This window comes from Zalophus californianus, chromosome 12, assembly GCF_009762305.2.
Source record: "Zalophus californianus isolate mZalCal1 chromosome 12, mZalCal1.pri.v2, whole genome shotgun sequence".
Classification (NCBI taxonomy): Eukaryota; Metazoa; Chordata; class Mammalia; order Carnivora; family Otariidae; genus Zalophus; species Zalophus californianus.
The window spans coordinates 15,345,518-15,372,495 of record NC_045606.1 but is presented as its reverse complement, the minus strand read 5'-3'; the positions used below and the strand labels follow the sequence as shown (position 1 = coordinate 15,372,495).

The following is a 26,978-nucleotide window of genomic DNA, read 5'->3' as shown; positions in this document are numbered from 1 at the left end:
CCTCTCTTGCTGTCTCTTTCTCTCTCTCTGTCAAATAAATAAATAAAATCTTTAAAAAAAAACAAAACAAAAAAACAAGGCACTGAAGTGGACTCCTATTGAACTTTTCAAAATGTCCAAGATGCGGTTATCTACTGTCACCCAGATGTGTTGAGAAGGGAGGGAAGGGCCTCATAAAGTCCTGAGGCATCCGTCCAGGAATATAACAATTTTACATTTGAATTTAATCCTTCCTGTTGTAAATACTGTATGTGCAAAATAGGAAGTCTGAAAATATGGAAAAGGTAAATGCAGGAGGGCATATAATATCAGGCAGAGATAATCAGTATTAACATTTGGTATGTTTCATAGGTACATTCCTCTAAAAATTTGGTTTTATTTTTACAAAATTGTGAACATACTCTGTGTTCTGTTTAATATTCAGATTTTAGTTACTATTATAACAAGCAGTTTTCTAAGTTATACTTTCTAAGTATTTTAATGACTACTGTGGCTGTACTATGATTTATCTAATCCCTTTTTGTTAGATACTTAGATTGTTTTCTAGTTGGAACTATTATAGATATATAATGATAAAGTCTACTTCACAGAGACACATACACAATTCCTATATGTGTACATGTACCTGAGTGTACAGTATTTTGAATCTTCACAAATCACACCACTGAAACTACTACCTACATCAGTAAATTATCACTAAGTGAGCATAGCCATGCTAGCACTACTCAGGCCAAGAAATGGAATTTGACCAAACTTATGAGCTCTAGTCACTCTTCCCTCCCTCTTGCTCAAAGGTAATCACTAAGCCGACCTGTAATGACAGATCAGTTTTTGTCCTGAAGGTCTACAGTTCATTTTCTTTAGATTTGCAAAGTAGATTTACTAGCCCAAGAAGTATGAATATTTTAAAGCATCTTAGTTCACGTAACCAAATTGCTTTCCAAAATGTTATGTCATTTTATCACCACATTGTATGAAAATGTGGGAAGGACTTTTGTTCCTGAATGTGGGAAAGGAGAGAAGTTCTATTAAGGAGACAGTTCTGGACTGTGACAGGACCAAGCAGGACCACAGTGCTTTAGGGAAACCTCAGCAGTCTGTTTCCAAATTCTGTTTTACCCACCTTGAAAATGCTCTTTATCTGGCCATTGCCAGTTGCTGTGGCAAAAGCAAGAACAAGTGCATGGTTCCTAGATCTGGATGCAAGTGGCACCCAAACTTCTGCTTGCATTCCATTGGCCAAAGAAAGGCACATGAAGTCGGTAGAACCAGGGGTATAGAATCTCCCATGGGGAGAAATGCTCTAGGAGGGAAACAGGAATATTTGGCAAACAATAATATCACCGACCATACTGTTTGATGACTTTGCGTCATCCATGAGATCAGACCACTTAGATTACTAATCTTTTACTTGTAGAAGCACATCTTGGTCTTGGGGAGAGGAGTTCCTGGATCTCTAGATAGAGCTGTAACCTATTTAATTAGCACAGAGGTATTTGTATAATGCTGAACTTTGGGGGGGGGGGGGGGAGGATGTACTTTTTTCCCAAGAAGAGACCTGGAAACATGCTTATTCATTATGAGGTGATGGGGAAATGCTAAAATCAGCTTATTAGATACTTTTGGTGGAAAGCAATTCCTCTTTAGGAAACATGTTTTTCCTGTCTCATTTACACATTCTGGTTACATGCCCTCTGGGGAGCTTTCAGGAAATGGTTTCCTGGTTCAGGAGTAACAACACAGAGTTGGAGAGGTTTTCTCCGGGGCCCAGCAAAGGAACCGGCCATCTCCAGGTTATCAGTGAGACCTTTCTTGATGTGGTTAGCATCCTGTCTTCTCTCTTTAATTCTGTAAATTTGCATTCTTCTTTATTTCATTCATTTCTGTAACAGCTCTTTTGTAATATTGATTGATAACATCAAGGATTGCTTCTCTTCACTTTCTGTTTATGTCTTCATCAGAAGAAATGTCTTCAGTTAAGACACTGTTGCTCAGAGAAACAGTTGCCCTGTGGTGGGGGTAGCATGGTGGTCTTAGGTGAGCTCTAATTTAACACAAAGCTCTCTTCTCTCTAGGGATGGTGAAGTTGGAGAAAGGCTCCTTTACCCCTCCTCCAGGATGAACCCCCTGCAAGAAGACATGGAGAGCGCTCTCACAGGGAGTCAGAGCCCTCACACTTCTTTGCGCGACGTTCATTCCATCAACCCCACACACCTCATGGCCAGGATCGAGTCTTACGAAGGAAGGGAGAAGAAAGGCATATCTGATGTCAGGAGGACTTTCTGTTTGTTTGTCACCTTTGACCTCTTATTTGTAACATTACTCTGGATAATAGAGTTAAATGTAAGTGATTTTGCCCATGACTTTATATAAGAATTGTTTCCACAGACAAGAAACAGTTTTCTTATTTTTCTCATCATTTCCGTCTCATTTAGTGAATTCCGTCTTTTTTCCAGAGGCGATATTTCTCTTTTCCACCTGATTTTGACTTTTCTTGTTCTGTACTGTCATGTTTTAAAGCAAAGCTAGTTCATTTAGAACTCACTTTGAAATTTGAATTTGTGGTGTTTTGCTCTATACCAGGAGTTAGCAAACTACAGCCTGGGGGCCAATTCAGCTGGCCTGTTTTTATAAAGCTTTATTGGAACACAGCCCTGCCCATCTGTTTACCTATTGTTTATGGCTGGCTTTTGTGCTGAGTAGTTGAGTTGAATATTGGCCCACAAAGGCAAAAGTGTTTATTTCCTGGCCCTTTTCTTGCTCCAGAAAATGTAGCATGCCTCTGGAATATGTTTTAGATGTTACATCTACTTTTCTAATCTCCATGTTGAAGATTTTTCATACATTTATTCTTTACTTTTTCACAAAGAGATTTTTCATATTTTATTGAAAAAAATGTTCTAGAACCATTTGGAGGTTCATCTCCATCTTATCAGGTCTTTGCGGTTATATTGCCAAATAATTGTCTAGGCCAGTACTGTCCAATGGAAATATAATGCAAGCCTCGCAGATAAGATTAAGTTCCCTAGTTGCTACATTAATAAAGGTAAAAATAAACAGGTGAAATATATTTTAATAACATATTTTATTTAACCCAATATGTCTGTTTCCCCCCAAAGCCGTGGTTGGCTCTATTTATATTCCTTACCAGCAAATAGGTAACTCTTCCAGAATGCTTTCCTCACAGGCAAGAATTGTTTAAACCAAACAAGCCAGTGATAGGACACAGTAATTTAGAGTATCTCTTTTTATTATTCTGCATATATACATTAAAGACAATATTTAAGTTAATATATATTTCAAAAGAGTAATGTGTTCAAAACTAAAAACTGTGTTTTCAAAACTAATACATCTTTTTTTTTCTTAAGATTTTATTTATTTATTTGAGAGAGAATGAGAGAGAGAGAGCATGAGAGGGGGGAGGGTCAGAGGGAGAAGCAGACTCCCTGCTGAGCAGGGAGCCCGATGCGGGACTCGATCCCAGGACTCCAGGATCACGACCTGAGCTGAAGGCTGTCACTCAACCAACTGAGCCACCCAGGCGCCCAAAACTAATACATCTTTTATTTTTTTTATTTTTTATTTTTTAATTTTTTTAAAGATTTTATTTATTTATTCATGAGAGACAGAGAGAGAAAGAGAGAGAAGCAGGCTCCCAGGGAGCAGGGAGCCCAGTGTGGGACTCAGCCCCAGGACCCTGGGATCCTGACCTGAGCCGAAGGCAGACGCTTAACCAACTGAACCACCCAGGCGCCCCTACTAATACATCTTTTAACAGGAAAGCATAGCAGCTTAGTGACAGCGGAAAATCAAAGCATTTATTGGTTTACCGCTAATATCACTCCCTGCTTTTAAGTGAGGGAAGTCATGGGGTGGAGCTGTGGTGGGGTTCATGGATCACACTCACTTCCCTCCTTTCTTATTGCTTCAACGACATTGAAATGGAAGTGAAGTGGACTACATGCTATTTTTGTGCATCAGGGGGGATTGGTGTTCATCAGAGGGGATCAGTTTTCATCTGTGTGCAACATGTTATAAATGAAAAATCACCAGACGTAGCAATTAAGAAATGTATTTCTGTTTAATTTTTTATTAAAGTATAATGAACACATACAGTGTTACCTTAGTTTCAGGTGTACAACATAATGAGTCAGCATTCCTGTATATTACTCAGTGCTCACAATCAGTGTAGTCTGTCACCAAGCAACCTTACTACTGTCTCACTGACTGTATTTCCTATGCTGTATGTTTCATCTCTGTGACATATATTTTGTAACTGGAAGTTTGTAACTCTTAATCCTCTCTATCTGTTTCACCTATCACCCCGCCCAACCTCCCCTCTGGCAACCATCAGTTGGTTCTCTGTATTTAAGAGTCTGTTTTTTGTTTGTTTCTTGTTTCTTTGTTCATTTGTCTTGTTTCTTAAATTCCACATGTGAGTGAGATCACTTAGTATTTGTCTTTCTCTGACTGACTTATTTCACTTAGCATTATCCCCTCTAGGTCCATCCACATTGTTGCAAATGTCAGGATTGCATTCTTTTTTATGGCTAATACTCTGGGGGGTGTGTGTGTGTGTACACCACATCTTCTTTATCTGTTCATCTGCTGATGGACACTTGAGTTGCTTCCATATCTTGGATATTGTACAATGCTGCAGTAAACACAGGGTGTATATGTCTTTTCAGATTAAGAAATGTGTTTTAAGACTCACTTTTCCACGGACTGTCAGTTGCCCCAGTTGTAAAATAAAAAGATCATACGAGAACATATGATCTTTAGGATAGCACATCTTGACTTTTTTTAGCAAGGTTTTATTTTTTTTTATTTTTAAATTTTTTTTTAACGTTCAATTTCTAGTTCTTTTTGTTTTAGATTGTCAGTCCTGACCTGGGGTTTTCACTGCACGCCATCCCTTTACTTTTGTGGTCTATCTCTGTAAATCATTAGGGACAGATTGGCTCTGAAGCTATGAAAGGAGTCCCGTGTAGGGTGATGGGAGTAGCAAGGAAAAAGCTGATCTGAGAGACATACTCAAAAATAAGTATGCTAATAGACTTATTGATAGGGTGGTTTTATCATCCTTGGTATCCAGAAACGAAGCTTAGGCTCTCTAGTGATGGAACATAGGAGATCAGGACCAGCTCCGTCAGAACAGGGAGAGGAGGCTCCATGAAAAACTAAAGATGAGTCTGTGCGGGGCACATCTTGAGACAAAGAGTTTGAAATAGGAATTTAGAGTACAAGTTTAAGCTACAGATGTAGATTTTAAATTTTTCTATTTAAATTTAGGCAACACAAAACCAGGGTCTTATTTTATTTTGTTTTGTTTTTAAGATTTTATTTCTTTATTAGAGAAAGAGAGAGAGCACACAAGCTGGGGGAGAGCCAGAGGGAGAGGGAGAGAGTATCCCAAGCAGACTCCATGCTGAGTGTGGAGCCCGATGCGGGGCTCGACTTCACAACCCTGAGATCACGATCTGAGCTGAAAACAAGAGTCGGCTACTTAACTGACTGAGCCACTCAGCCCTCCCTCCCCCAATCAGGGTCTTTTAAAGTGTGCAGATACCATGGAAAGCCTTTTTCTACTGGCTGTTTATTGAAGAACTGTATCAGCAGGTTGACTGCTGTTCTCTCAGCCAGGAGGGTAGTCTCTGCAGTAGAGAACCCCTCTTTGCTATAGGTCATTTGGAATAATCATTGTTTTAATATTTTGGACAGTGCTAAATTTCCTTAGTCTGGAGAGCCACAGTGATAAGACTACATTAGTTGGTTGGCTTTTAATAATTATTTCTCTTTGTTCCCAAGTTTTCTGTTCTATTCTCTTGTAAAGATCTATATTCAAGCAGGTCAATAGGCAATCTGCACAAATTATGCAGAAATCTAAACCTCCTTAAGGGATTTTTAAAGTACCCAATGGTGTTTTATGGCATACTTTCATTTGAATAACAAATATAAATACTTGTAAAGGTTTCCAAGCCAAGAGGATCCTTTCCTTGTGGCAACTTTAATTCCAGTTTGACCAGTTCACAGGCCTTGCAAAGGTGTTCCTTATTAATTTTCTCCCCCTTTATCCAGGTCTTGGGTCCATCGCCCTTCACTTTGTCCTTTTTTCAGATCATCTCCATCAGTTTGCCAGGACAAACAATGTCTGTACTCCAAATTGGAAAGGTGAATTTACTGTTGCATGTCATGCTTCCTAATCCCTGACTGGTCTAGTGTCTGCTTGGCTGCTGCGTGAGCTGTCGGACACAAATTCCATTAATTGATTTTTTTTTTTTTAATATTTTCTGTAAGTGTAATACGTAGAGTTCTGAACTTGCTCACTTAAAAGTCATCTTGATAGGAGAATTGGGAGAGGACAGAAAGTTTGTCGTCTTAGGTCTGATTTTCATCACTTACTGTAACTTCTGCACATACGATTGTAGGTCTGGTCTGTCCCTTATTTCATTATCTATCAAATTAAAAATTTTTATGAAAGTTGATGAGAGTGCAGGATTTTCAAATGCCAGGAGCAAATAAAAAAGAAAAACCAGAGAGAATATCCACACTTGTATCTCGTGTCATTGATCTTTGCTAAGATCAGAGGAGTTGTTGGCCATCCAGGAGCTGAAACTTGGAGGGTGGTCAGACAGTGAGGGCAGAGCTGGATGAATGTGAATTGTCTTCCTTAAAATTATACATTGGTTTGATTGAAGACTTTATCTTAGAAGAGAAAAAGAATCGTTTTTTTAAACATTTTAGTTTGCCAAAATAGGAACTACAAACAAAGCATTACTTTTCATTATGCATTTGTATTTGTCGAATGAATGAATTCAGAGTTAAAGTGGGAAATGCTCTTCAGCATTTTTCTATTAGAGTTAGGAGTGTTTTGTTCCTCCTATTTCAACATTACAGGCTTCTGAGAAGGTAGGTAGAAAAGTGCTTACAAAACCTGACTTGTATGTGTTCTTGTATTGTTTTCACGTGTGAATCTCTCATTTTTACTTCTCACTCTCCTTCCCAGGTGAATGGAGGCATTGAGAACACATTAGAGAAGGAGGTGGTGCAGTATGACTACTACTCCTCTTATTTTGATATATTCGTAAGTATTTCCTGTTTTACATTTCATTTCAGATATGATGAATCTGTAACCAGCAGGTAAATTTCCTCCGAAAAGATCGCATGTTCTATGCCATTCACTTTCCCTCTCTCGAACACTGGCCTTCCTTTTCCTCAGTTTCTGGCCCAGTCCGTACACTCTTCTTTGTAAGAAACTGTCTGGTCACAGGAAGGAAGGACATGATTAGTGAGAGACAAGGAAGGGCAGCAGAAGGAGCCATTCTGCTTTTCTTGGAGGAGAGCCTTTATTCTTTTCATAGAAGCCAGCGACATACCCTAATCACTAACAGGAAAATTCCCCTTTTTATATAATAACACTATGAAAATGCCATTCCTTTTCTGCCTTGAGATAGATTTCCAAGAGTACTTTTAAATACTGTGTTTTAGTTTTTCTATAATTGGAGTTTTTGAGGAAAGTGATCTTTTGGTAATCCTGGGCAACATCAGCCAGTTGCAAAATTGCACATATGCAATTCTCTGTTGATGAGGGCTTCATTTCATTCAAAGGAATGCTTACAATCTTTCTAGGACACACTGTGACTCTCACTGGGCTTGGTACATCTCCCTGGTATCTCTTTATAGTTGATGATGTAAGTAAATCAGATCCTAACATTGTGTTACATGCAGTGTAGGCAATATTCACAGTGAATTCCTCTAAATTCAGTTTACCTACTTTCTTCACTACCTTTAGAAGCTTTATGCAGAGTGGTTTAAGAGCAGGACCCTTAAAGTCAGAAAAACCTGGGTTTGATTCACAACACTGTCACTGTTTCTTTTAATATATTGGGTCTAAACTTCAGTTTTTTCATATGTAAAATGAGATCATCCTAGTTCTGAAAAGTAAATGAAGTAATGCATGGAAAACATTTAGCCCAGTGAGCGATATATTCTAGATGCTCAGAGAACTGTCTGCAGTCATTACCATCACCATTATTTTTGGCTGAGAATTTTAATGATTGAGTAATTACATTTTTAGTGGTTTTCGAACTACACTAGAAAGGCTTTTTGTTGCTGTTTTATTTCCGAAGGGGCCTGCAGAAGTGTGTATGGGGAAGGAGGTGGGACTCCTTTATAGAGGTTAGGGTTCCCTGTCATAAGCCCCATTCAACACAAGTAGTTCTGTTTTTATCTGTACAGTATGTTTCCAATAAGATTGTGTTGAAGAAGTGTTTGGTTACTACAGAATATTTGGAAAACCACTAATATAATTTAATCCCCTCATTTTTCCAAACAAGGAAATTGAGTTTCTTTGGTTCAGTGTCTTGACCCACCCCAGGTCATTGAAGTTGGGGGCAGAGCATGTTAGATCCCAAATCTCGACATTTCTTTCTTCCTAAAACTATTGACATATAATAGCAAGATTGATTTCTCTTTTTTCTCTTCTTTGTCTTGCTGAATTTATCTTAAAATAGCCTCAGCCAAGAAACCAGGCTAATCTACCAGCCAGATCTCTGAGGGTTGTCTGTCCTTTATGCTTGGGGAGTCAGTGGTACTGGCCAGATAGGCAGGGCCCATTAGTTCAGACTGGAAGGACTGGCATGTGTGGCCTGGGAAATGGACACAGCTTCCAGGAAACCTCAGGACCTGGGAGACTTTGAGATAGAGGGCTGATGAAGACTTACCCTTTTGCCAAACCCAGAATTCAGGGATAGAGCTGGAATGAATAGAGAGGCTAAACAGTTCACAAACTGTTGGAAAACACATTTTTAATGAAAACAGCAAATTAAAAACAAAATCTAACTTGTGACCTTCATTTACGTAAAAGAATCGTAAGTGTTGGTCCTCTGGTCAATGGCCGCAAAAAGGCTGTCAGCCTCCAGCCTTTCAGCAGTTTTGATTAGTGAGGAACTTTTGGCAGAAAGAATCCTGCCTTCAGGCACTGCTCAAGAGTCACCTGACTTCTCCCTACCCACGATAGGCATGTCTTCCAAGGAAAATCGGTAAAATCTTATTCTATGTGTATTTCTTGCTAGATGAGAATTACAAGGACAGCTGTGACATAGTGGTTCAGTAGAGTCCAGCCACCGGGGTTCAAATCCCGGCTTCCTCACTAAGGAGTTGTTTGACTGTGCAATTTTTCTATCCACCTTATGTGCATAATGGGATTAATGGTAGTTGATGCATGGGATTGTTGAGGAAGGGATTACATGGGATAATAATACACATAAAAGGTTTCACAAAAGTCCCAGAGCCACCCTAAATAACTGGGTGGTAGCTACTCGGATAGAACTGTCCCAATACCCCCACAACCCAGAGCTTTATGGTAGACTTGACTAAGAACCTGGTATCTTCCAGAGGTGAGTGTTTGTACCAGGAGTGGAAAACTCAACTTTCAGAACATTTTCTCCGGTCTTAAAAGGATATCAGAAATATATGTGCACTCAAATAGAAAGGAAAAATAAAACATGTAATTATATATTCTTGTGTTGATAATGGGATGTGAATTTGAACCCTTATTTGGGCAGCATTGCACAGATTCTAAAGCAGGGATCTGAATACAGGTCTACAGCCCAGTGCCAGTCTTCAGTTAAGTCAGAATAATAAAGATGCTTTGGTGAGTTCTTCATAAAACTCAGTTATTTGTTTTGTTTTTTTTTTAAACTTATCTTGTCTCTTTTTTTAATATAGCTTTTGGCAGTTTTTCGATTTAAAGTGTTAATACTTGCATATGCTGTGTGCAGACTGCGCCATTGGTGGGCCATAGCGGTGAGTATGTTTGTGTGAGTGGTTTGTCTCCTCCGATGCTGCTCACAACAGGGATAGGCTGGGAGAAAATGTGCTTTTCATCTGGGTTGAACTCTGCTAGCTTCTCCTGAGTCCCCTTCCTCCACGCTTCAGTAGGTTCAACATGCTGGGGCAGCTTTCCAGTGGTCAGTGAGTAACTAGCTTCGTCTCGGTGGATACTGAGCCAGATGAGGAACATAGAGCACCAACAGTGATTCTTGGCTAAGCACCAACACACCCTCTACCTCATTTTGCAAATGAGTGTTGAGATCAGCACCTGTGTTGCAAAGATACTTGGAAAATTTCTCCTTTGGTTGAAACTGCTTGGTAATTTTTCATGACTCGCTCTCTGCTTATTTTGATAATTGCCTTTCTTGCTATTTTATCCCCTCCCTCCAATATTAAAGGAAAAAGTTCCCATGCTCCTTTTTATTGTTGCCTTCAGGCTTCCTGGGAGCAGTGGTGTTTTTAAAGATTTATTTACTTTAGAGAGAGAGAGAGAGAGCATGCAAGGGGAGGGGGAGAGACAGAGAACCTGAAGCAGATTCCCTGCTGAGCTCCAAGCTGGATGCGGGGCTTGATCTCTCAACCCTGAGATCATGACCTGAGCCAAAACCAAGAGTCAGATGCTTAACCAACTGAGCCACCCAGGCACCCCAAGGGCGGTGGTGTTTTTGCTCATCTCTGTTTCTTTGCATCTGTCACGGAGCTTTGGCACATGCTCTTCACTGTCAGTAAATATTTACTGGTTAAAAGAATTATAAGCCTTTCTGCCTCAATTATTTTTGCCATTTCCGCAGATATCTGAACACTTGCCTTTCAGAGAGCTCTAATAAGGCAGGTGTATGGGGGGAATGTTGAGCTCCCCCAGCTGGAGAGAACTGCTCAGGAATACCTGCAGTCCTGCTTCTCGAGTGAGGCCTCGGGGTGTGTGTGGGTGCCGGCATGGCTAGCCCAGCTGAGGACAGACTCTCTCCTAAGACACAGTCCACTGGGAGCCACATCGGCCTGGGGCTTCTCTTCCAAGCATCCACAGAATCATAGGACTGACATCAGACCATCAGCTGAGCCACATGCTAATGTGTCTCAGATGTAGGCTGACAGTATTAGCCAGACTTGACTCCCTTTCCTGAATACATTTTTGCTGGTAACAAATTGCTGTGATTGTCCGTTCTGTTTTCTATAGCCGTCCCATTTGAAGCATTCTACTCCAGAGTCTCCTTAACGTACACTAGTGTTTGTCAGACCATCTGTCTCAGTATTTGTTCCAGAAGAGTGAGTGACTTTCAGTGAGTTTTTAGAAAGTATCTTCAATATCTATTTTTTAAGTTTTTAAATTTTTTTTTAAAGATTTTATTTATTTGTCAGGGAGAGAGAGGAGAGAGAGAGAGCACAAGCAGGGGGAGCTGCAGGCAGAGGGAGAGGGAGAAGCAGACTCCCCACTGAGCAGGGAGCCCAATGAGGGACTCAATCCCAAGACCCTGGGATCATGACCTGAGCCGAAGGCAGATGCTCAACCGACTGAGCCACCCAGGCACCACAAGTATCTTCAATATCTTAACCAAATTATGAAGTGATGGATCATGATTAGCACATCCATTTGATTATTTTTGATTTTTCTTTTTAAAAACATTTGCAGAGAGGCATCAGCCAGCTGGAAGGAGGACTAACCTAGTACCTAAAAAGGTACTGTGAGCCTATAAAGTTAGTTAGTGTCAGAATGTAAAATGCCTCCTCTTGCAGAAAGCTCACTGGCTGCAGGGTGTGTGTGTGTGTGTGTGTGTGTGTGTGGTGATTTGCTAACCAATACTGACTCTGCAGCTGTGTTAATACTTACACAGCTTCACACCCGATGTCCCCTGACTCCATTCTGTCAGTCAGGCTCCTGTTGGCATCACTCTGGGCAGGTGTCATGTTGCTAGGAACCCTAGTTGGGGGATGAGGGACAAGGTCCTGTGGGATGATTTCTGGGCTCCCAACCACTAGGGGGAGCCCCGCCTCTGCATTTCAGGGGTCCCTTCTGTGGGGAGAGGGCCTTTGCAAGTTGCACCTAGTGGGGGACAAAACTTAGGTTCCCAGCACACTAGCCTGCTAGACCCTGGGAGGAGGGAGAGCATCAGGAGCCAGGGAGGGATCGGGCGCCACAGAGAAGCCCACGTTGGCCCAGTGCACGTTCAGGGGCCGGAGACAGAGTGATGTGGGCAGGAGCTGGGCCTGGCTGAGCTTTTCCAGGCATTAGGAGTTTCTGGTTCAGACAGGTGTCTTTGGGGGCAGGTGTCTTCCCCACGTAAAATGTCTAATTTGAATGGTTCTGGATTATGTGTCTTTCAGCTGACGACAGCAGTGACCAGTGCCTTTTTACTCGCAAAAGTGATCCTCTCAAAGGTATAGCCTCCCACGTTTTCTTACAATTACCATCTATAATGGCGAAGCTTCATTTTCCAGTGTGAGCTCCTGGTAACTTCATTTCCCTCTCCTGGTCACCTCTGTCCTTCCAGCTTTTCTCCCAAGGGGCTTTTGGCTACGTGCTCCCCATCATTTCATTCCTCCTTGCCTGGATTGAGACGTGGTTCCTGGATTTCAAAGTCTTACCTCAAGAGGCAGAAGAGGAAAATAGTAAGTGTCCCCCAGGTTAGGCTCCTGAGAGCGGCTAGGGACTGAGCTAGAAGGAAGACCCTGGAAGTGCTGATTGGAATGGAGCTTAGCTTTTTGCTAAGACTTCTTTTCAATGTAACGTTAACAGCATTTTATTGTGGCTAACCTTGCCAAGAAGCTACCAGAATTGTGACATCAGCCCCAGCATCTGAATTTCTTCTCTTCCAGGACTCCTGATAGTTCAGGATGCTTCAGAGAGGGCGGCACTTATACCTGGTGGTCTTTCAGATGGTCAGTTTTATTCTCCACCTGAATCTGAAGCAGGTAAAAAAATGTGATTATCATTTGTGTTTTCATCCATCACTCAATAGCTCGGCCCTCCCTCCCTCTCTGCTCCCTCTGCTCTCAAAACACTGAGCAGACATTGAACGCAGCAGACACCGAGGATACGACAGTAACTGAGACGTGGTCTTGCTGTGGGACCCGTGGTGAGACCCAAAGTGTAAGGTCAATGTACCCGAGGGCCACAGACCCTGTGACGTGCGATGTGCATCTCAGAAGACAGGCAGAGCAGGGGAAGGGTCTTGATGCTCTCTTATTCCCTGCCACCCCCTCACCTGACCGTCCTCCAGGACCCCCCTGTGTGAGGAGGGATCTCAGTCCACCCAGTTGCCCATGACAGAGATCAGAGCCTCCCTGGGGACCTGCCCTTTTCAGGGCTCCCATCCCATCGCTCCCCCTGCCATTTCCATCCTCTGTATTCCTGCCTCCAGGGTCTCATGCATTGTACCACCTCCTGTCTCCTCCACATTCAGCCTTTCCTGCTGTGGTTCCTGCACCAGCCTCCTGTGTCCCTGCCTCAGTCAGCCTCTCCCAGCCCGACCAGAGAGCCATGTGACATAGAGCACTTGCATTGCTCCCTGGGTTCCTCAACCCACTCTAGGAGGTGAAAGTCTCATTATTCCTGTTTCAGAGATGAACAGATTGAGGCACAGAGGGGGGAAATAATTTGTGCAGGGTCCCTGGAAAAGTAAAAGGTAGAGATAGGATTTTAACCCTGGCTCAGTGCTGGAGTCCACGCTCACAGCTAATCCATCTGTGGACTTTCAGTATTAATGGAAATGCAGCATTGATCACATCTTCTGCCCAAAAGCCTTCACTAGCGGAAGGGATTAAGGAAGTCATGGTCCTTAGCCTGGCAGCAAGCACCAGTTTGACCTCACCAGTTGTCCGACCTCCCAGTACTGTCTCCCTGTGTTCCCTTCTTAGCTTTGCTGAAAACATTGCATGCCCAAACCCTCAAGCCATTGCTCGGCTTGCTTTCCTATCCTTCACACTGTTGCTCTGCATTCCTACTCTCCACTCACAGGAGAGAAGGCTTCTCCCACCGCACCCCCACCTGCTGGCTGCTGGGGAGGGTGTTCTCTGCATTTCCTCAGGGACTTTCCCCCAACCCTGTCATCTCTGCTGGCTGCACTGCCCTCAACCCTGACCTGGCCTGGCGTGTTTCTACCACTGGGACTGCAGACTGATTTAGAGACTGCATTATTTTATAAACACTCCCACTATAAGATAGTAGAGCAGATTCCAGGCAGAAAGACTCATGTGAGTGATCAGAGGCACAGCAACGGGACAGCGAATCAGGGGAACTCCAAGTAACCTGATACTCTGAACTATTCGGGTTGGATCTAAACGCAGGGTAAAACACGAAAGCACAGAATTAGATGAAATACAGATATGAGCTAGCAGAAGATCTCTTTCTCAGCCAACAGTAGCTCAAATAAGCATTACACTTTTGCATACCTCATTATGAGAATTATTTCCTTGAGTTTTTTTTGTCATAGGACTCATTCTTTTGAATAAGGAGGTTCACTTTGTTGTTCATGCTTTTATATAGATTTTATTTTTCTAAGTAATAAAGGTTCTCAGTAGTAATGTATTTACTTGCTTAGAAGTTCAGAGCAGCAGGATAATAATACAGGAAGAATACCACTTAGACATTCTTCATCAAGCTTCAGTTCTGAATCCATTGGCTTCCTGCCTCTGACTTTTACCCCCTCCTAGTGGTGGTTGGGAGCATTACCATTTCATTGGATCATGAAGCTGAACTAGAACTAGAACGTTGTCAGGGTGTTGTGCTGGGTACTGCTTTGTTCAAGACAAAATGCAGGTAAGTTGCAGGCAGAGAAGGAGTGTTCAAAGTGACTTACTTTATTGTATTATATTTTCACTCTCGGAACATTCATGTTAGGAAAGAATTAAAATTAAAAACTATTAATGGAATCGATGTGCCTAGAACGTAAGATTTGACTCTAAAGCACAGCTGGCTCATTTGGGCAGTGGCTACAAATGAAACAGAACAGGAGTCTGTGCTCCTGCTGCCCTGGGATGGATCCAGTGCTGATGGGCCCCTGGTGGAGGAGAGGGCGTCTGGGGGCTGCTTGCCTTCTCCTGACTTTCTCCAGCACCTAGTGCAGAGCTGTCACAGAGTAGATGTATAGCTGTGGAAGGAATGGGCGAGAAGAGAGAAAGAAAGACATCAGAGGCACCAACAATTAAAATTAAAATATTAGCATTTTTCCTTGTAAATTTCTTTGAAATTTAGTATCTTAGAGATTTGGAAAACTAGCACCTTTTGGTAGATGTAATTTTAAAGGATATAAAGGTGGTGTGTTTGCAGGTTTGCATGTTGGTCTAACTGTGTCCTGCTTCCCCGTGTATTCAATGAAGGAAGGAGGAAGCACAGTCCATTGTCAGATGATTGGGCTGAAGGTGTTATGTGTGGTCAGACAGCTGAAGTGAACCAGTCGTGATGCTGAGGAAAAGGTAGTTACCTCGTAAATCATCGAAAGACTTAATTTGAAGAATAGTTCAATTGCATCATATAATCTGTGCTAAGCAAATCTAGAGAAAAACACTGTAATTCTAATTTTACACTTTCTAATAGTAACCAGCCATACATGCTGGTTTGCCCTGGACAGTTTTGGCTAACTCCTGGGGTTCCATGCAATTATTATTAGAACTTCTTTGATCTCTAGGAAATGTTCTTGTTTAGATGATCAATTCTATGGTCACCTGATGTGTAATCAACAGATTTGAAACACAGTTTTTCTACTTTTTATTAAAAATTTTGAAGTGTATTAAAACGTCACCACTGAGGATATTATCTAACCTTGATTTAAAAAAAAAGAATAGCTTTAATGAGTTATAATTTGCATACTATAAAATTGACCCATTGTAAATAGGTAATTGCATGATTTTTATACTTTTAAGCCAACATCACAGTATAATTTTAGAGCACTTTTATCATCCAAAAATATTTTGTATCTAATACTTACTCCTGTTTCCAGTCCTAGATAAACCACTGATCTACTTTCTGTCTTGAAAATATGCCTTTTTTGGACAATTAATACAAATATCACAGAATATGTAATTTTTACATGTGGCTTCTTTTACTTAGTATAATGTTCTTGACAGCCATTCATGTTGTGACATGTGTAAGTCATTTGTTCCTTATGTGACTCAATACTATTCCATTTTATGGGCATACAGTGTTTTCTTTATTTATCAGTGGTTAGACATTGGAATTGTTGGCAATTTTTGCTATTATGACTAATCCTATGAACTTTTATGTGCATGTCTTTGTGGGGACATTTGTTTTATTTTTCTTAAATTCCTAGGAGAGGACTTGCTGGATATTACGGCAAGTTTCTGTTTAACATTTCAAGTGATTGCCAAAGTATTCTCCAAAGTTGCTGTACCATTTCACATTCCCTCCAGCAGTATGTAAGGATTTGTTTCTCCATGTACTCACCCACACTTGGCAGAGGCTTTTTGATTATAGTTATTCTGGCAGGTATGAAGTGCTATCTCCTTGTGGTTTTCACTTGCCCCTAAGGACTGGTGACCTTGCGAACTTTTCATGAGCTTATTAATTATTCATTTATCTTCTTTGGAGAAATGTCTATTTTACCACCTTTTTTCAAGTTACGTTGTTTGTCTTATTGAATTTTAAAAGTTCCTTAGACGTTCTAGATAAAAGTCCTTTAAATGATGCACAAATATTTCTTCCCCAGGCTGTAGACTTTTCATTTTCTTCGTGGAGCCTTTTGAAGCACATGTTTTGAATTTTGATGAAGTCCAGTTTATCAGAATGTATTCTTTTATGGATAATGTGTTTGTGGTCATATCTAAGAGCTCCTTGCCTTAATCTTGTATCTTTCCTGTGTTTTCTTCTAGAATATTTTATAGTGTTAGCTCTTCTACTAAGTTTATGGTCCATCGTGAATTAATTTTCATGTATGGAGAAGGTAGGGAATTAAGTTTATTCTTCTGCTTTTGGATATCCAGTTGCTGCAGTACAATTTGTTGAACAGACTATCCCCTCCTGCACTGAATTTGCACATTTGTCAAAAACCACTTGACCATAAATGTAAGGGTTTATTTCTGGACTCTCACTTCTCTTCCATTGACTTGTATGCTCTCTTAGCATGAGTACCACACTGGCCTTATTACTGAAACTTAATCTTTTTGTAGCTTTGAAATCAGGTGCTGTAAGGCCTTGCTTCAAAGACCCACCCTGCTGTCCCCAGAACCTCATGTGTCAGTGATAAAGCTTTCCACACCCTCTGTGTGTGTGGCAACATCAGTCTCAACATCTAAATCAAATTTTGGGTGGGTCCCTCCCCCCACTGCTTCTGCAAGGTGACCACATCAGTTCTCCAACTTTGTTCTTTTTCAACATTGTTTTGTCTATTCTAGGTCTTTTGGGTTTTTATGTCAATTTTGGGATGAGCTTGTTAATTTTTGTGAGTAAAGCCTACTACATTGGGTTTATAGATGAATTTGGGAAGAATTGCCATCACGACAATATTGAATCTTCTAATCCATGAACATGGACCTCTCTGCATTTATTTAGATATTCTTTAATTTTTCTCTGCATTGTTTTGTAATTTTCAGCATACAAGTTTTGCTTTTCTTTTGTTGAATTAATTCCTAAGCATTTTATCCTTTTTAGATCTATAGTAAATGGAATTGTTTCCTTAATTTCATTTTCAAATTTTCCATGCTAGTATATAAAAATTCCACTACTATTTTGTGTATGGAATGTGTACCTTGTGACAGTGCTAAGCTTGTTCATGAGTTCTAGTTTTGGTTTTGTGTGTATGTAGATTCCATGACATTATCTGCATACAGGATCATGTCATCTGCAGTTAAAGACTTTTTTACTTTTAATTTTCACTCTGTTAAATGTATTTTATTTTTTAGTTGCACTGTCTAGAACCATAATACCATGTTAAATAGAAATGTCAAGAGCACACATCCTTGGTCTTGTTCCTGGTCTTTCGGGGGATGCAGTCAGTCTTTCAACATTAAGTATGATGTTAGCTGTGGGTTCTCACAGATGCCCCTTATCAAGTTAAAGAAGTTTGCTTTTATTCTTAGTGTGAGAGTTTTTATCATGAATAAGCATTAAATTTTTTACATGCTTTTTATGCATCTATTGAGATGATAGTATGGTTTTTATCCTATATTCAATTGATATGATGATGTACATTAAGTAATATCGATATATCACATCAACTGTTTATATAGGATAAATCCCACTTGGTCATGTTGTATAATCCAGTATTATTTTTCTGGATTTGACTTGCTAATATTTTCCTGAGAATGTTTGTACATATATGTACATGTGAAATATATGCTTATGATATTTTACTTACTGGATTGTAGTTCTCTTATTATGTCCTTGCCTTTAATATCAGTAATGCTGACCTCATAGAATACATTAGGAAGTCTTTCCAAACACACTGTTTTCTGATTGAATTCTTCTTATGAATGATTAATATTATTTTTCCTTTAAATGTTTGATAAATTCATCAATGAAACCATCAGGAACAAGAATTATCTTTGTGGAAAGACTTCTAATTACTAACTAAGTTTCTTTACCTATTATATATAGATGTACTCAGATTTTTTATTTCTTGAGTTTATTTTGATAATTTGTGTCTTTCTAAGAATTCATTTCTTCTAAATTATTTGTTGATGTAAATTATTTATAATATTCCCTTATGATCATTTTTAACTTCTGCAGAATTGGTAGTGATGTTCTTTTTTTCTAGTTTCGGTAATTTGTGTCTTCTCTCATTTCCTCTTTGTAACTCTAGGTTGAGGTTTATCAAGCTTGTTGATATTTTCAAAAAACTGGCTTGTTTACATTGGTATTTCTCTCTTGTTTTTCTCTATTCTGCTTCAGTTATTTCTATTTCAGTTTTTATTTCCTTTATTCTGTTTGGGTGGGTTTAGCTTGCTCTTATTTCCCATGTTTGATTTTACATTTTTCTTTTCTGATGTGGGCATTTTTAAAGCTATAAATTTTCTTCTAGGCATTGCTTTAGCAACCTCTTATGAGATTTGATGTGTTATGTTTTTAGTTTCATGCACTCTTGGCTTTCAGCAGTTGCCTATGAGGTGAACCTAATTGTATATATCCCAATCGGTATTTCTTTACTTTATTAGATTTGTAGATTAATATTTCTCAGCAAAATTGGCCCAAACTCTTAACCATAAGGAAGTTTGGGCCATTGTTTCTTCAAACATTTTTCCTGTTCTTTTTTTTTTTTTTCTTTCTGCTCTGTCTGGGAGTCCCATTCCATTAATGCTATCTCATTGGTCTCTGAGCTCTGTTCAATTTTTCTTGTTTTTTTTCTCTGTTACTCAGCTTGGATAACATACAGCGCTATTTTCAGGTTCACAGATTATTTCTTCTGCCAATTTGAATATTCTCTTAAACTCCTCTACAGAATATTCCACTTAAATTATTATATTTTTCTATTCCACATTTTACTTTTAGGTATCTTTTCTTTTTTATAATTTATCACATCCTTTAGAATATCTATTTGTTCATTTATTGTTGTCAGACTTATTTAAAAATGGCTTTCTATGCTTTCTTGAACATATTTATAATAGCTGCTTTGAAGTCTTTGTCTGCTAAATAAAAAACCTGGACACACTCAGAGAGTTTCTATTGAATTGTCCAGGTTTCCCCTGCGCCTGAGAATAGTCACACTTTTTGATTCTTTGCCTTTTTTTTAATTGAAAAATATTTTGTTGAAAAAACATGGTAGCAACTCTAGAGTCTGATTTTTACCCCAAAAGGTTGCTTTTATTGTTATTTTTTCAGAAAAAATGCTTAGGCTAAATCTGTGAAATTATGTCCCTTGTAGTATGTGGCTCTTGATGGTTCTACTCAAGGTTTTGTTTTGTTTTGTTTTTTTAATTTTAAGCCTAGCTGCCCAGGGACCACCTCTGTGTCTGCATAGTTTAGTGGTAGCCAGTGATTGGATGGAGATTGTGCTTAAGCACCTTGATAAGACTTCCAGCCTCTCTTATGTGAAATAAATCAGAGAAAGATAAATACCATATGGAATTTAAGAAAGAAAAAAAAGACAAAGAAAAAAACAGACTCTTAAATACAGAGAACAAACTTGTTACCAGAGGGGGAGGTAGGTGGGCAGATAGGCGAAATAGGTGAAGGGGATTAAGAGTACATTTATTGGGATGAGCACTGAGTAATGTTTGGAATTGGTGAATCACTATATTGTACCCCTGAAACAGTATACATTAGTTATACTGGAAATTTAAAAAAAGACCTCCATCCTCTGACAGATAGTTACGTGTATATATTGAGTAGCATATTCAGATTTTAGGGAATTTAAGTTTTCCTCTCCTTGTACTCTTCGCTGAGTCTTTTCACATCTCTGCATATATCCAAAGCCTCAGGATTGACCAGGAGGCTCTTTTGGGTGTCTGCTAAACATGCACACAGCTTCAGCCAAGCACATGCTTGCAGGAGCCACGACCCCAGCCGCAGACCAGCAGAGCCCCTGGCCTTCCTGCTTGCACACCACACAGCTTGTCAGCTCACCTTCACGTCACTCCCCACCCCAGATTAACTCAGCTCTTCACACTGTGTAACTCTGTTTCCAGTCCTCATGGGCTGTCCTATCTTGGAAGAACCTTCATGCCTATTGAGCTGAGTACTGGGAGGTGGGAAAGGAATGGGACCAACTCTAGGCAAGAGCACTACTGTTGTTTCCTACCTTCAGCTTTTCAAGCGTAAACACTTGTAGATTTTTGTATGTCTTTGGACATTTCCCAACTGCTAACATGGTTAGTTTTATTTATCTAGTCCAGTTTTATAGTTGCTTTTCAAGGAGATTTGTTAACTTCACTTGACCATAACCAGAAGGCCTTACTAGCTTATTTTTAAATTATGTAAAACATACATATTACTATGTTTTAATTAAAACTTTGGCTTTATTTAGGAGTCCCAAATAATTCCAAGACACGTCAGCTTGTTGTGGCTCAAATGCCATTAGTCTGACGGGTGGAAATAAGTCCAGAAACAGAAAGATTTGATATGACGATCTTCCTCAGACTCATTTCCAAGTGAGAACGCATTAATCCACCCCAGGGTGATAATGATTTACGGCAATTTAGTAGGATGGAAAGTGAAGCCTTCTGATCACTATACCTTTATCTATTTATGTTACCACTAGCTTAACCTGAGCCGTGTGACGTTTATGAGGTTAAGATGTGGGGCACGATCTTAAGTTTCTCTGCTATTCATTTTCCTGCAATAATGCAGGCAGACATTCTCAGAAGAAAAAATGTGCTGTTTGAGGTGCATTATCTGACCGGGGGAAGCAGCTCTAGCTTTCAACCGGCTCCTCCTGAGGCAGGCTCCTTCCTTTGTGTGTGAGAAGGCTCTATCCCTCACCTGCTACCTTGTCTTCCCATGGATCTTGTTTTATGTCCCTTCCCTGGTTGTGAGAGTAACACTCGCCTTTTATAAAAATGTGCACAGAACAGCAAGCACAGAACCTGTCCTTCAAACTCTGTGCCACATCAGTGTTGACAGCAGTTCCTCTCCTGCTCGTTTTGTGTTTGTTTGTTTATTTTTTCATCTTTTTTATTATGTTAATCACCATACATTACATCATCGTTTTGTGTTTGTAATTCCACATAATTGTGGCTGTACTGCTAGTATTATTTATACCCTTTTTTAAAATTATAATTTAAAAATTATGAAGTCAGTTTGTTGTACATATTTTGGAACATTCAGAAATGATTCAAGTCATCTGGTTATTTTCTTGTAGGCTTTCTGATTGGCACATATGTACTTAAGTTTTTATTTTTGTAATTATCCTATGGGATATCGTTCTTTTCATTACATATTTGCTTTTACTTTATAAAATGTTCATTTTCCATGCTGTAATGAGCTATGTAAATATAAGTGGATACAAGATATTTGTGGAAATAAAATAATTTTTAAACTTTTCTTCTAGCCTCAGACATCTAGACTTTTTTTCCTGATTTTTAGCAAAATCCACTTAATGGAAAACACGTATCATTTCATCAGACGTATTTCCTAAACAGATAATTCCGGAATGAAATGGTAGGCTCAAATATACGAATAATATAAGGTTCACCTTTCTTTTTTTTCTTTCCTTTTCCCTACCTTGTAGGATCTGAAGAAGAAGCTGAAGAAAAGCAGGACAGTGAAAAACCACTTTTGGAACTATGAGTACTACTTTTGTTAAAGTAAGTGTTTGAAAGTGAAAGTGTAATAAGAAACTAGTTAAATATGGATCATTTCTTTGAGTCGATTCAAGGTCGGGTTTAATAATATGAATACAAATATATAGCCAGATTTATCCTAGTCACATGAATATATAGTTATATTTTATTCATATAAAATTTAACATTCTTTTGCATAGGTGTGAATTTGTAAAGTATGAAAAATACCTCAGAGTTCAAATTTCTCTTTTTTCCCTTGAGGTAAAATTAGCATATAACATTAGGTAAGTTTCAGGTGTACAACATTAGAATTCAGTATTTGTGTACACTACAAATCACTACTGCAGTGTGATCACCATCATAAGTCTAGTTACCATCCACATTTCTACAGAATAAGGATGAGTTCATTATTGTTTACTTAGCCAGAACGTCTCCATGTCAGATGTTGTTCAGTTACAAACCCTCTGTGCATGAGGGTAGCGGTCCCAAGGGATGTGGGTACCAAGTGTCTCTGTCTACACCTGAGCACGCAGGACTAGAATGGTGAGTGACCGTCCCAGGTGGCACAGCTAGCAAGGGGCAGAGCTAGGACTCAGGCCCCCCCAGTCTAGTACCAGGGTCCACCCTGGCCCTGCACCCAGATGTCCCCCAAGTGCTGTGGAGCTTCCATGAAGAAGCATGTGGTCCAATCAGAGCAGGAGGTGATGGGCCTCCAGGTGGGGCCTTTTGTTCAGTCACTTCAGATCATCAAAGGAAAACACTTCAGCCTCAGAAATGCCAGCAAATAAACACAAAGTGAATTGTAGTAGCAGCAGCTCTGCCTAATTATGTGAGGACAGAAGGAAAGTGGTGTTCGGCTCGGAGCTGCTGAGCAGCTGGGACAGGTGGGGACTGGCCGCAGAGCAGCCTGGACCGGTGAGTGGGCCCTGTTTCTCCACCCCCAAGGCCCCAAAACACTCCAGACCTGCTTTCTGCATCAGTGGTTGAGACGCAGTAAAGATAGGGGTCTGTGAATAGTAAAGCTCTAAAATGCCTTAAAATAAATTCTTGTGTGGCCTCACCCAGGTCCTTTTGTGTCTGTAACAGCCCATTTCAGCACACAAACTTTCTCATGAAAATATAAGGCAAAACGTAGCACTTTACTTTTTAACACTGTAGCTCAAATTTTTTTATGTTCTCTCTTTTTCTAAGTGTGAAAATCCATCATTGAAAGTCACTGGAGGGAAAAAAAAAAAGGACCAGAGCTGGGTCTTCCTATTGAAAGTTGAAGGTGACATCCCCTGCTGACTTTAATGAATGGCTAATAAAGAATTTATTTATTGTAATACCTCATAGACATTGTACCAGATCACGTACATTTAGGACCTGCCTGTGGCTGGTAAGATAATGTGATGATCCATCCCGTGTTAGTGAGACTGAGTCTGATCTGTTTGTGAATAGTTGGAGCAAAGTCTTGTGCTGTATTCCCGATCAAAAGACTTCTGAATATATTGGAATAACACTTTTTTAGTAAGCAAAATATCTTTTTATTTGATTCGCAGTTTGGAATTTTTTGTTTCATGTCTCAGATTTCGTTTGTATTTCTTTTTTAACATCCAACATTTCCCTTGTGTTTTTTAACTCACGCTTATGCGCTCTTTGTACAATTTTAAAAAGTAATAAATACCAACATATCAAAATGGTTCATTTTATTTTACTTGTTTTGCATTATGTATTTGGCTTGAAGTATTGGAATTACCAAAGGGGGGCCAGGAGGGAATGTGAGTACATGTACAGCATAACCAGACATTTTTGTATTATTTTCATTATGAAATAGCATCTTTCTCTGAGAAGTATGGTTCTGAAATGGTGTGAGACTCTTTATTTTGAACCTACAGTCTGAAATCATGGCCATCATTTCTCTTTGTGTGGCTAATTTGAATTAAAATAAACTAAATTATATTGTGAACTCTTTCTTTCCAACATGAGTATTTCCCTCAATGCTTCATGCGAAGATAGTGTGTCTCTTAGTTTTCTTTCCTTTTTCATTGTGTCTTTCAAGAAAAACTCAGTTATGAGTACTGACTGGTGCTGGTTTGGCTGGAAAGTAGCCATTTGTACAGGTCAGATCAACTCTGTTGGACCCTCAGCACACTTACCTGATGTGTATGTCTTCTGTGGATCCTTGCTCAGTCTGACTACTGCAGGGACTGAGATGACTCAGTCTATGACATTCAATGACACAGGTAAACTCAGGGCCTCCATAAGGCTATGTTCTTGTGAGGGAAGAAGCACCTGCTGTTGTGATGTCTACAGTCTACCTGTGCTAGTAGCTTCATGGGCACAGGTCTCATGTCACCCTGTCCACACTGACAAAATGAGACTGAAGATAGGAGCCTCAGTAAATCACCTGCCATGGAAAAGTGCAGATCCTGGCAGAATGTGGGGGATCACCTAGTGTTACAAGAAGTCTGCGTGCTGTTTCCTTCAGAACAGTGTCATTGGAGTGGACTGAGGGAGCAGCGTCTCAACAGTCCTGGTCATATGATCCCAACTCATGTAGCAGGTGCTGGAATGAACTTGGTATAAACTAGGGGGACCCTCACCCACAGCCTCACAGTATGTTTGACAGCAGGAGCGTGAGTACACAGGTGGATATGTTCTTTCCATTAGCTGTGGCCCTCTGGAAGTGAGCAAAGTCAGCTGTGGTTTAACTGTCCTTATTTCATCTCACAACACCCGAGCCACCGCTTGCACAGCCCCAACCAGCAGGGGCTGGTTTGACTTCAAGCATTTTCCACGAATCAACCACATTGACAGAGCACATCGACAAAACAAGCCTGAGAATATAGAACGCCATCACCACACCAGCGCCTCCTGCCACCCACACTGTCCCCTGCACCACCACCCTCCCCTTCTGTGCACCTCCCAGTCCAGGGCAGCCCAGGGCCCGTTGGGGAAGGAAGGTGCTAAGGAGTTGGAAGCCACAGGAAACACTGCCTAGGAGCCCCAGCAGTGACATCAGCCCACACAGCTTTCGGTCATTTGCTAGTTCCCCTCTGTGCCTCTGTGCTTTCCACGTGCAGTAACAGTTCCAGATCACTCAGTAGAGGCTCAGGCATTTGTCCTAAGAGTTCTGATCACATTCTTGAGAATCAAGGAGTAAATCAAAATTAAATTTCCATTTTCTTGTATCTGGTGGGTCTTAGGTTGTTTCCACATGGGAACCTCTACTTGGTTTCCAACAGGACCTGTTTCACAGAAACTGAAGCTGATTGTAAGTAAACAAAAAATCCTTCCCAATTTTAAATGAGACATTGTTTTATTCTAATATATAAAAACTTCTACTTCAAAAGGATTCATTAGAAAAGAAGAAAAATAATCACTTTCTTGTTCACCTACTGACCATGCATTGAACATTTTGTTTTACACACATGTTTGTAAAGATACACATATTATTACTCAATAGAAACCATGTTCAAAGGACTGAACAAATACTGCACACAAAAAAATATAAACAGACTCAATATATGAAAAGATGGTTATCCTCATCAGTGAAAAACAAACTCAAACCTTGGTGGAATACTGTTTCACTTGTAAGATTAGCAAAATCCTGATGTTTGACAGCAGTGTCCTGACATTCACCTACATGTGGTAGAAATGCACAGTGGTACTCTCTCTCTATTGGGTAAGTTGGCAGTACCTATCAGAATGGCCAGTCCACATGTCCATAGTGACATAAAGCAATATTATAATTTCAGTGTATTTTATAATAGTAAAAGATTGGAAATAATCCAACGGTCTATCACAAGAAACTGATCTTATAAAGTATAGAGTCACCAGTGAAATACTTTGCAGCCACCCTGTATACTGACATAAAAAAACTTAAGGATGTATAAATGAGAAGTGCGGAATAATGTATGTTGTATACTACATTTGTGTTGGAAGAAAATCCGATTTCTGCACTTATTTTTTATATGTACATCCATATTGGATACATTAAAACTGGAAGGATGCACAAGAAACAAAAGTGTGACCTGTAAGTAGGTGGGGAGGTAGAGACAGTGGTTGAAGGAAGATTTCCAATTCTGTTTTTAGAGTGTTTTCATTTTGGAACCATGTGAAGGTGTACTCTAAGAATTTTAGGGTCCTGACGTGCATAGTTCTTCAACAACATTTTCTGATTAATTTTTCATTTCTTTGACAATCTACATTTTTTGTAGATGCATACTACTTCATCATATGACATCATTTAGTTTGTTTTAGTTTCTTACTGGGCAGTTAATTTGGGACCTTTGTAAATGGTAGTATGGTACTGCACATAAATTTTAGTGCATGCCTTTTGTGTGTGGGTGTGTGTATGCGTGCACACACGCATGTGTGCAGGAGTGTCAGCTATTATTTCTAAAGTAGAGCTGCCAACAGTAGTTGCTAATGCTGCTGAGGACTCAACATGTGCCCCCAAAATTAACTCCTCTCATCCACATCACTCCAGGAAACAGGACACACTGTATCTCCTTATTACAGATGAGAAAATTATGGCACAGAGAGTTCAAATAGCTATAGACCCAAGATTTCAATCCAGGCACTTGGCATTCAGAGTCCAAGCACTTAAGCCCTCCCCCACCGTACCTTTCCAGTGTTAGTGGGGCTCTTACAGTGTTCTTGTGAGATCAGGAAACATGGTGCCAGTGACACACTGAGCACACCCACCAGTCATGCGACATGTTATACTGTCACCACAGAACGTCTTAAACCAAATGATCTGAATCTGCTGATCTTTGAAGGAGAAATAACATGGGCATCTTCACTGGCTGTGGTCCCCTGGGGCCAGTGCCCCAAAGAAGACATCATAAGGAATATCTCAGGGTAAGAATTAGAAATGTGGAATTAACCATTATTACAATCACTGCTGAATTGGAAGGCTCAGTTGTCATGCTGTCCCTTACCTTGGACTCTCAGATTGCACCAAATGAAAGTACACAGAGGCCAAAGTA

General features: G+C 40.0%; 1 protein-coding gene across 3 annotated transcripts in view; it reads left to right on the top strand.

Moving 5' to 3' along the window:
- Nucleotides 1–23,953, top strand: part of STARD3NL (STARD3 N-terminal like) — a 58,470-nt gene extending 34,517 nt beyond the window's left edge. For 2 of the 3 annotated variants that reach the window (XR_003516481.1, XR_003516480.1), the window contains 9 exons: nucleotides 2,076–2,343; nucleotides 7,007–7,084; nucleotides 9,730–9,807; nucleotides 12,157–12,210; nucleotides 12,324–12,441; nucleotides 12,649–12,744; nucleotides 15,151–15,246; nucleotides 21,951–22,026; nucleotides 23,194–23,953. Coding sequence is in view for 1 of the 3 variants with exons in the window: in XM_027574143.1 (XP_027429944.1) it covers nucleotides 2,119–2,343; nucleotides 7,007–7,084; nucleotides 9,730–9,807; nucleotides 12,157–12,210; nucleotides 12,324–12,441; nucleotides 12,649–12,744; nucleotides 21,951–22,009 (708 nt within the window). In the remaining 2 variants the exon portion in view is untranslated. The remainder of the gene's footprint in view (nucleotides 1–2,075; nucleotides 2,344–7,006; nucleotides 7,085–9,729; nucleotides 9,808–12,156; nucleotides 12,211–12,323; nucleotides 12,442–12,648; nucleotides 12,745–15,150; nucleotides 15,247–21,950; nucleotides 22,027–23,193) is intronic. The other variant, XM_027574143.1, reaches the window with a different exon arrangement.
- Nucleotides 23,954–26,978: the final 3,025 nt, after the last annotated feature.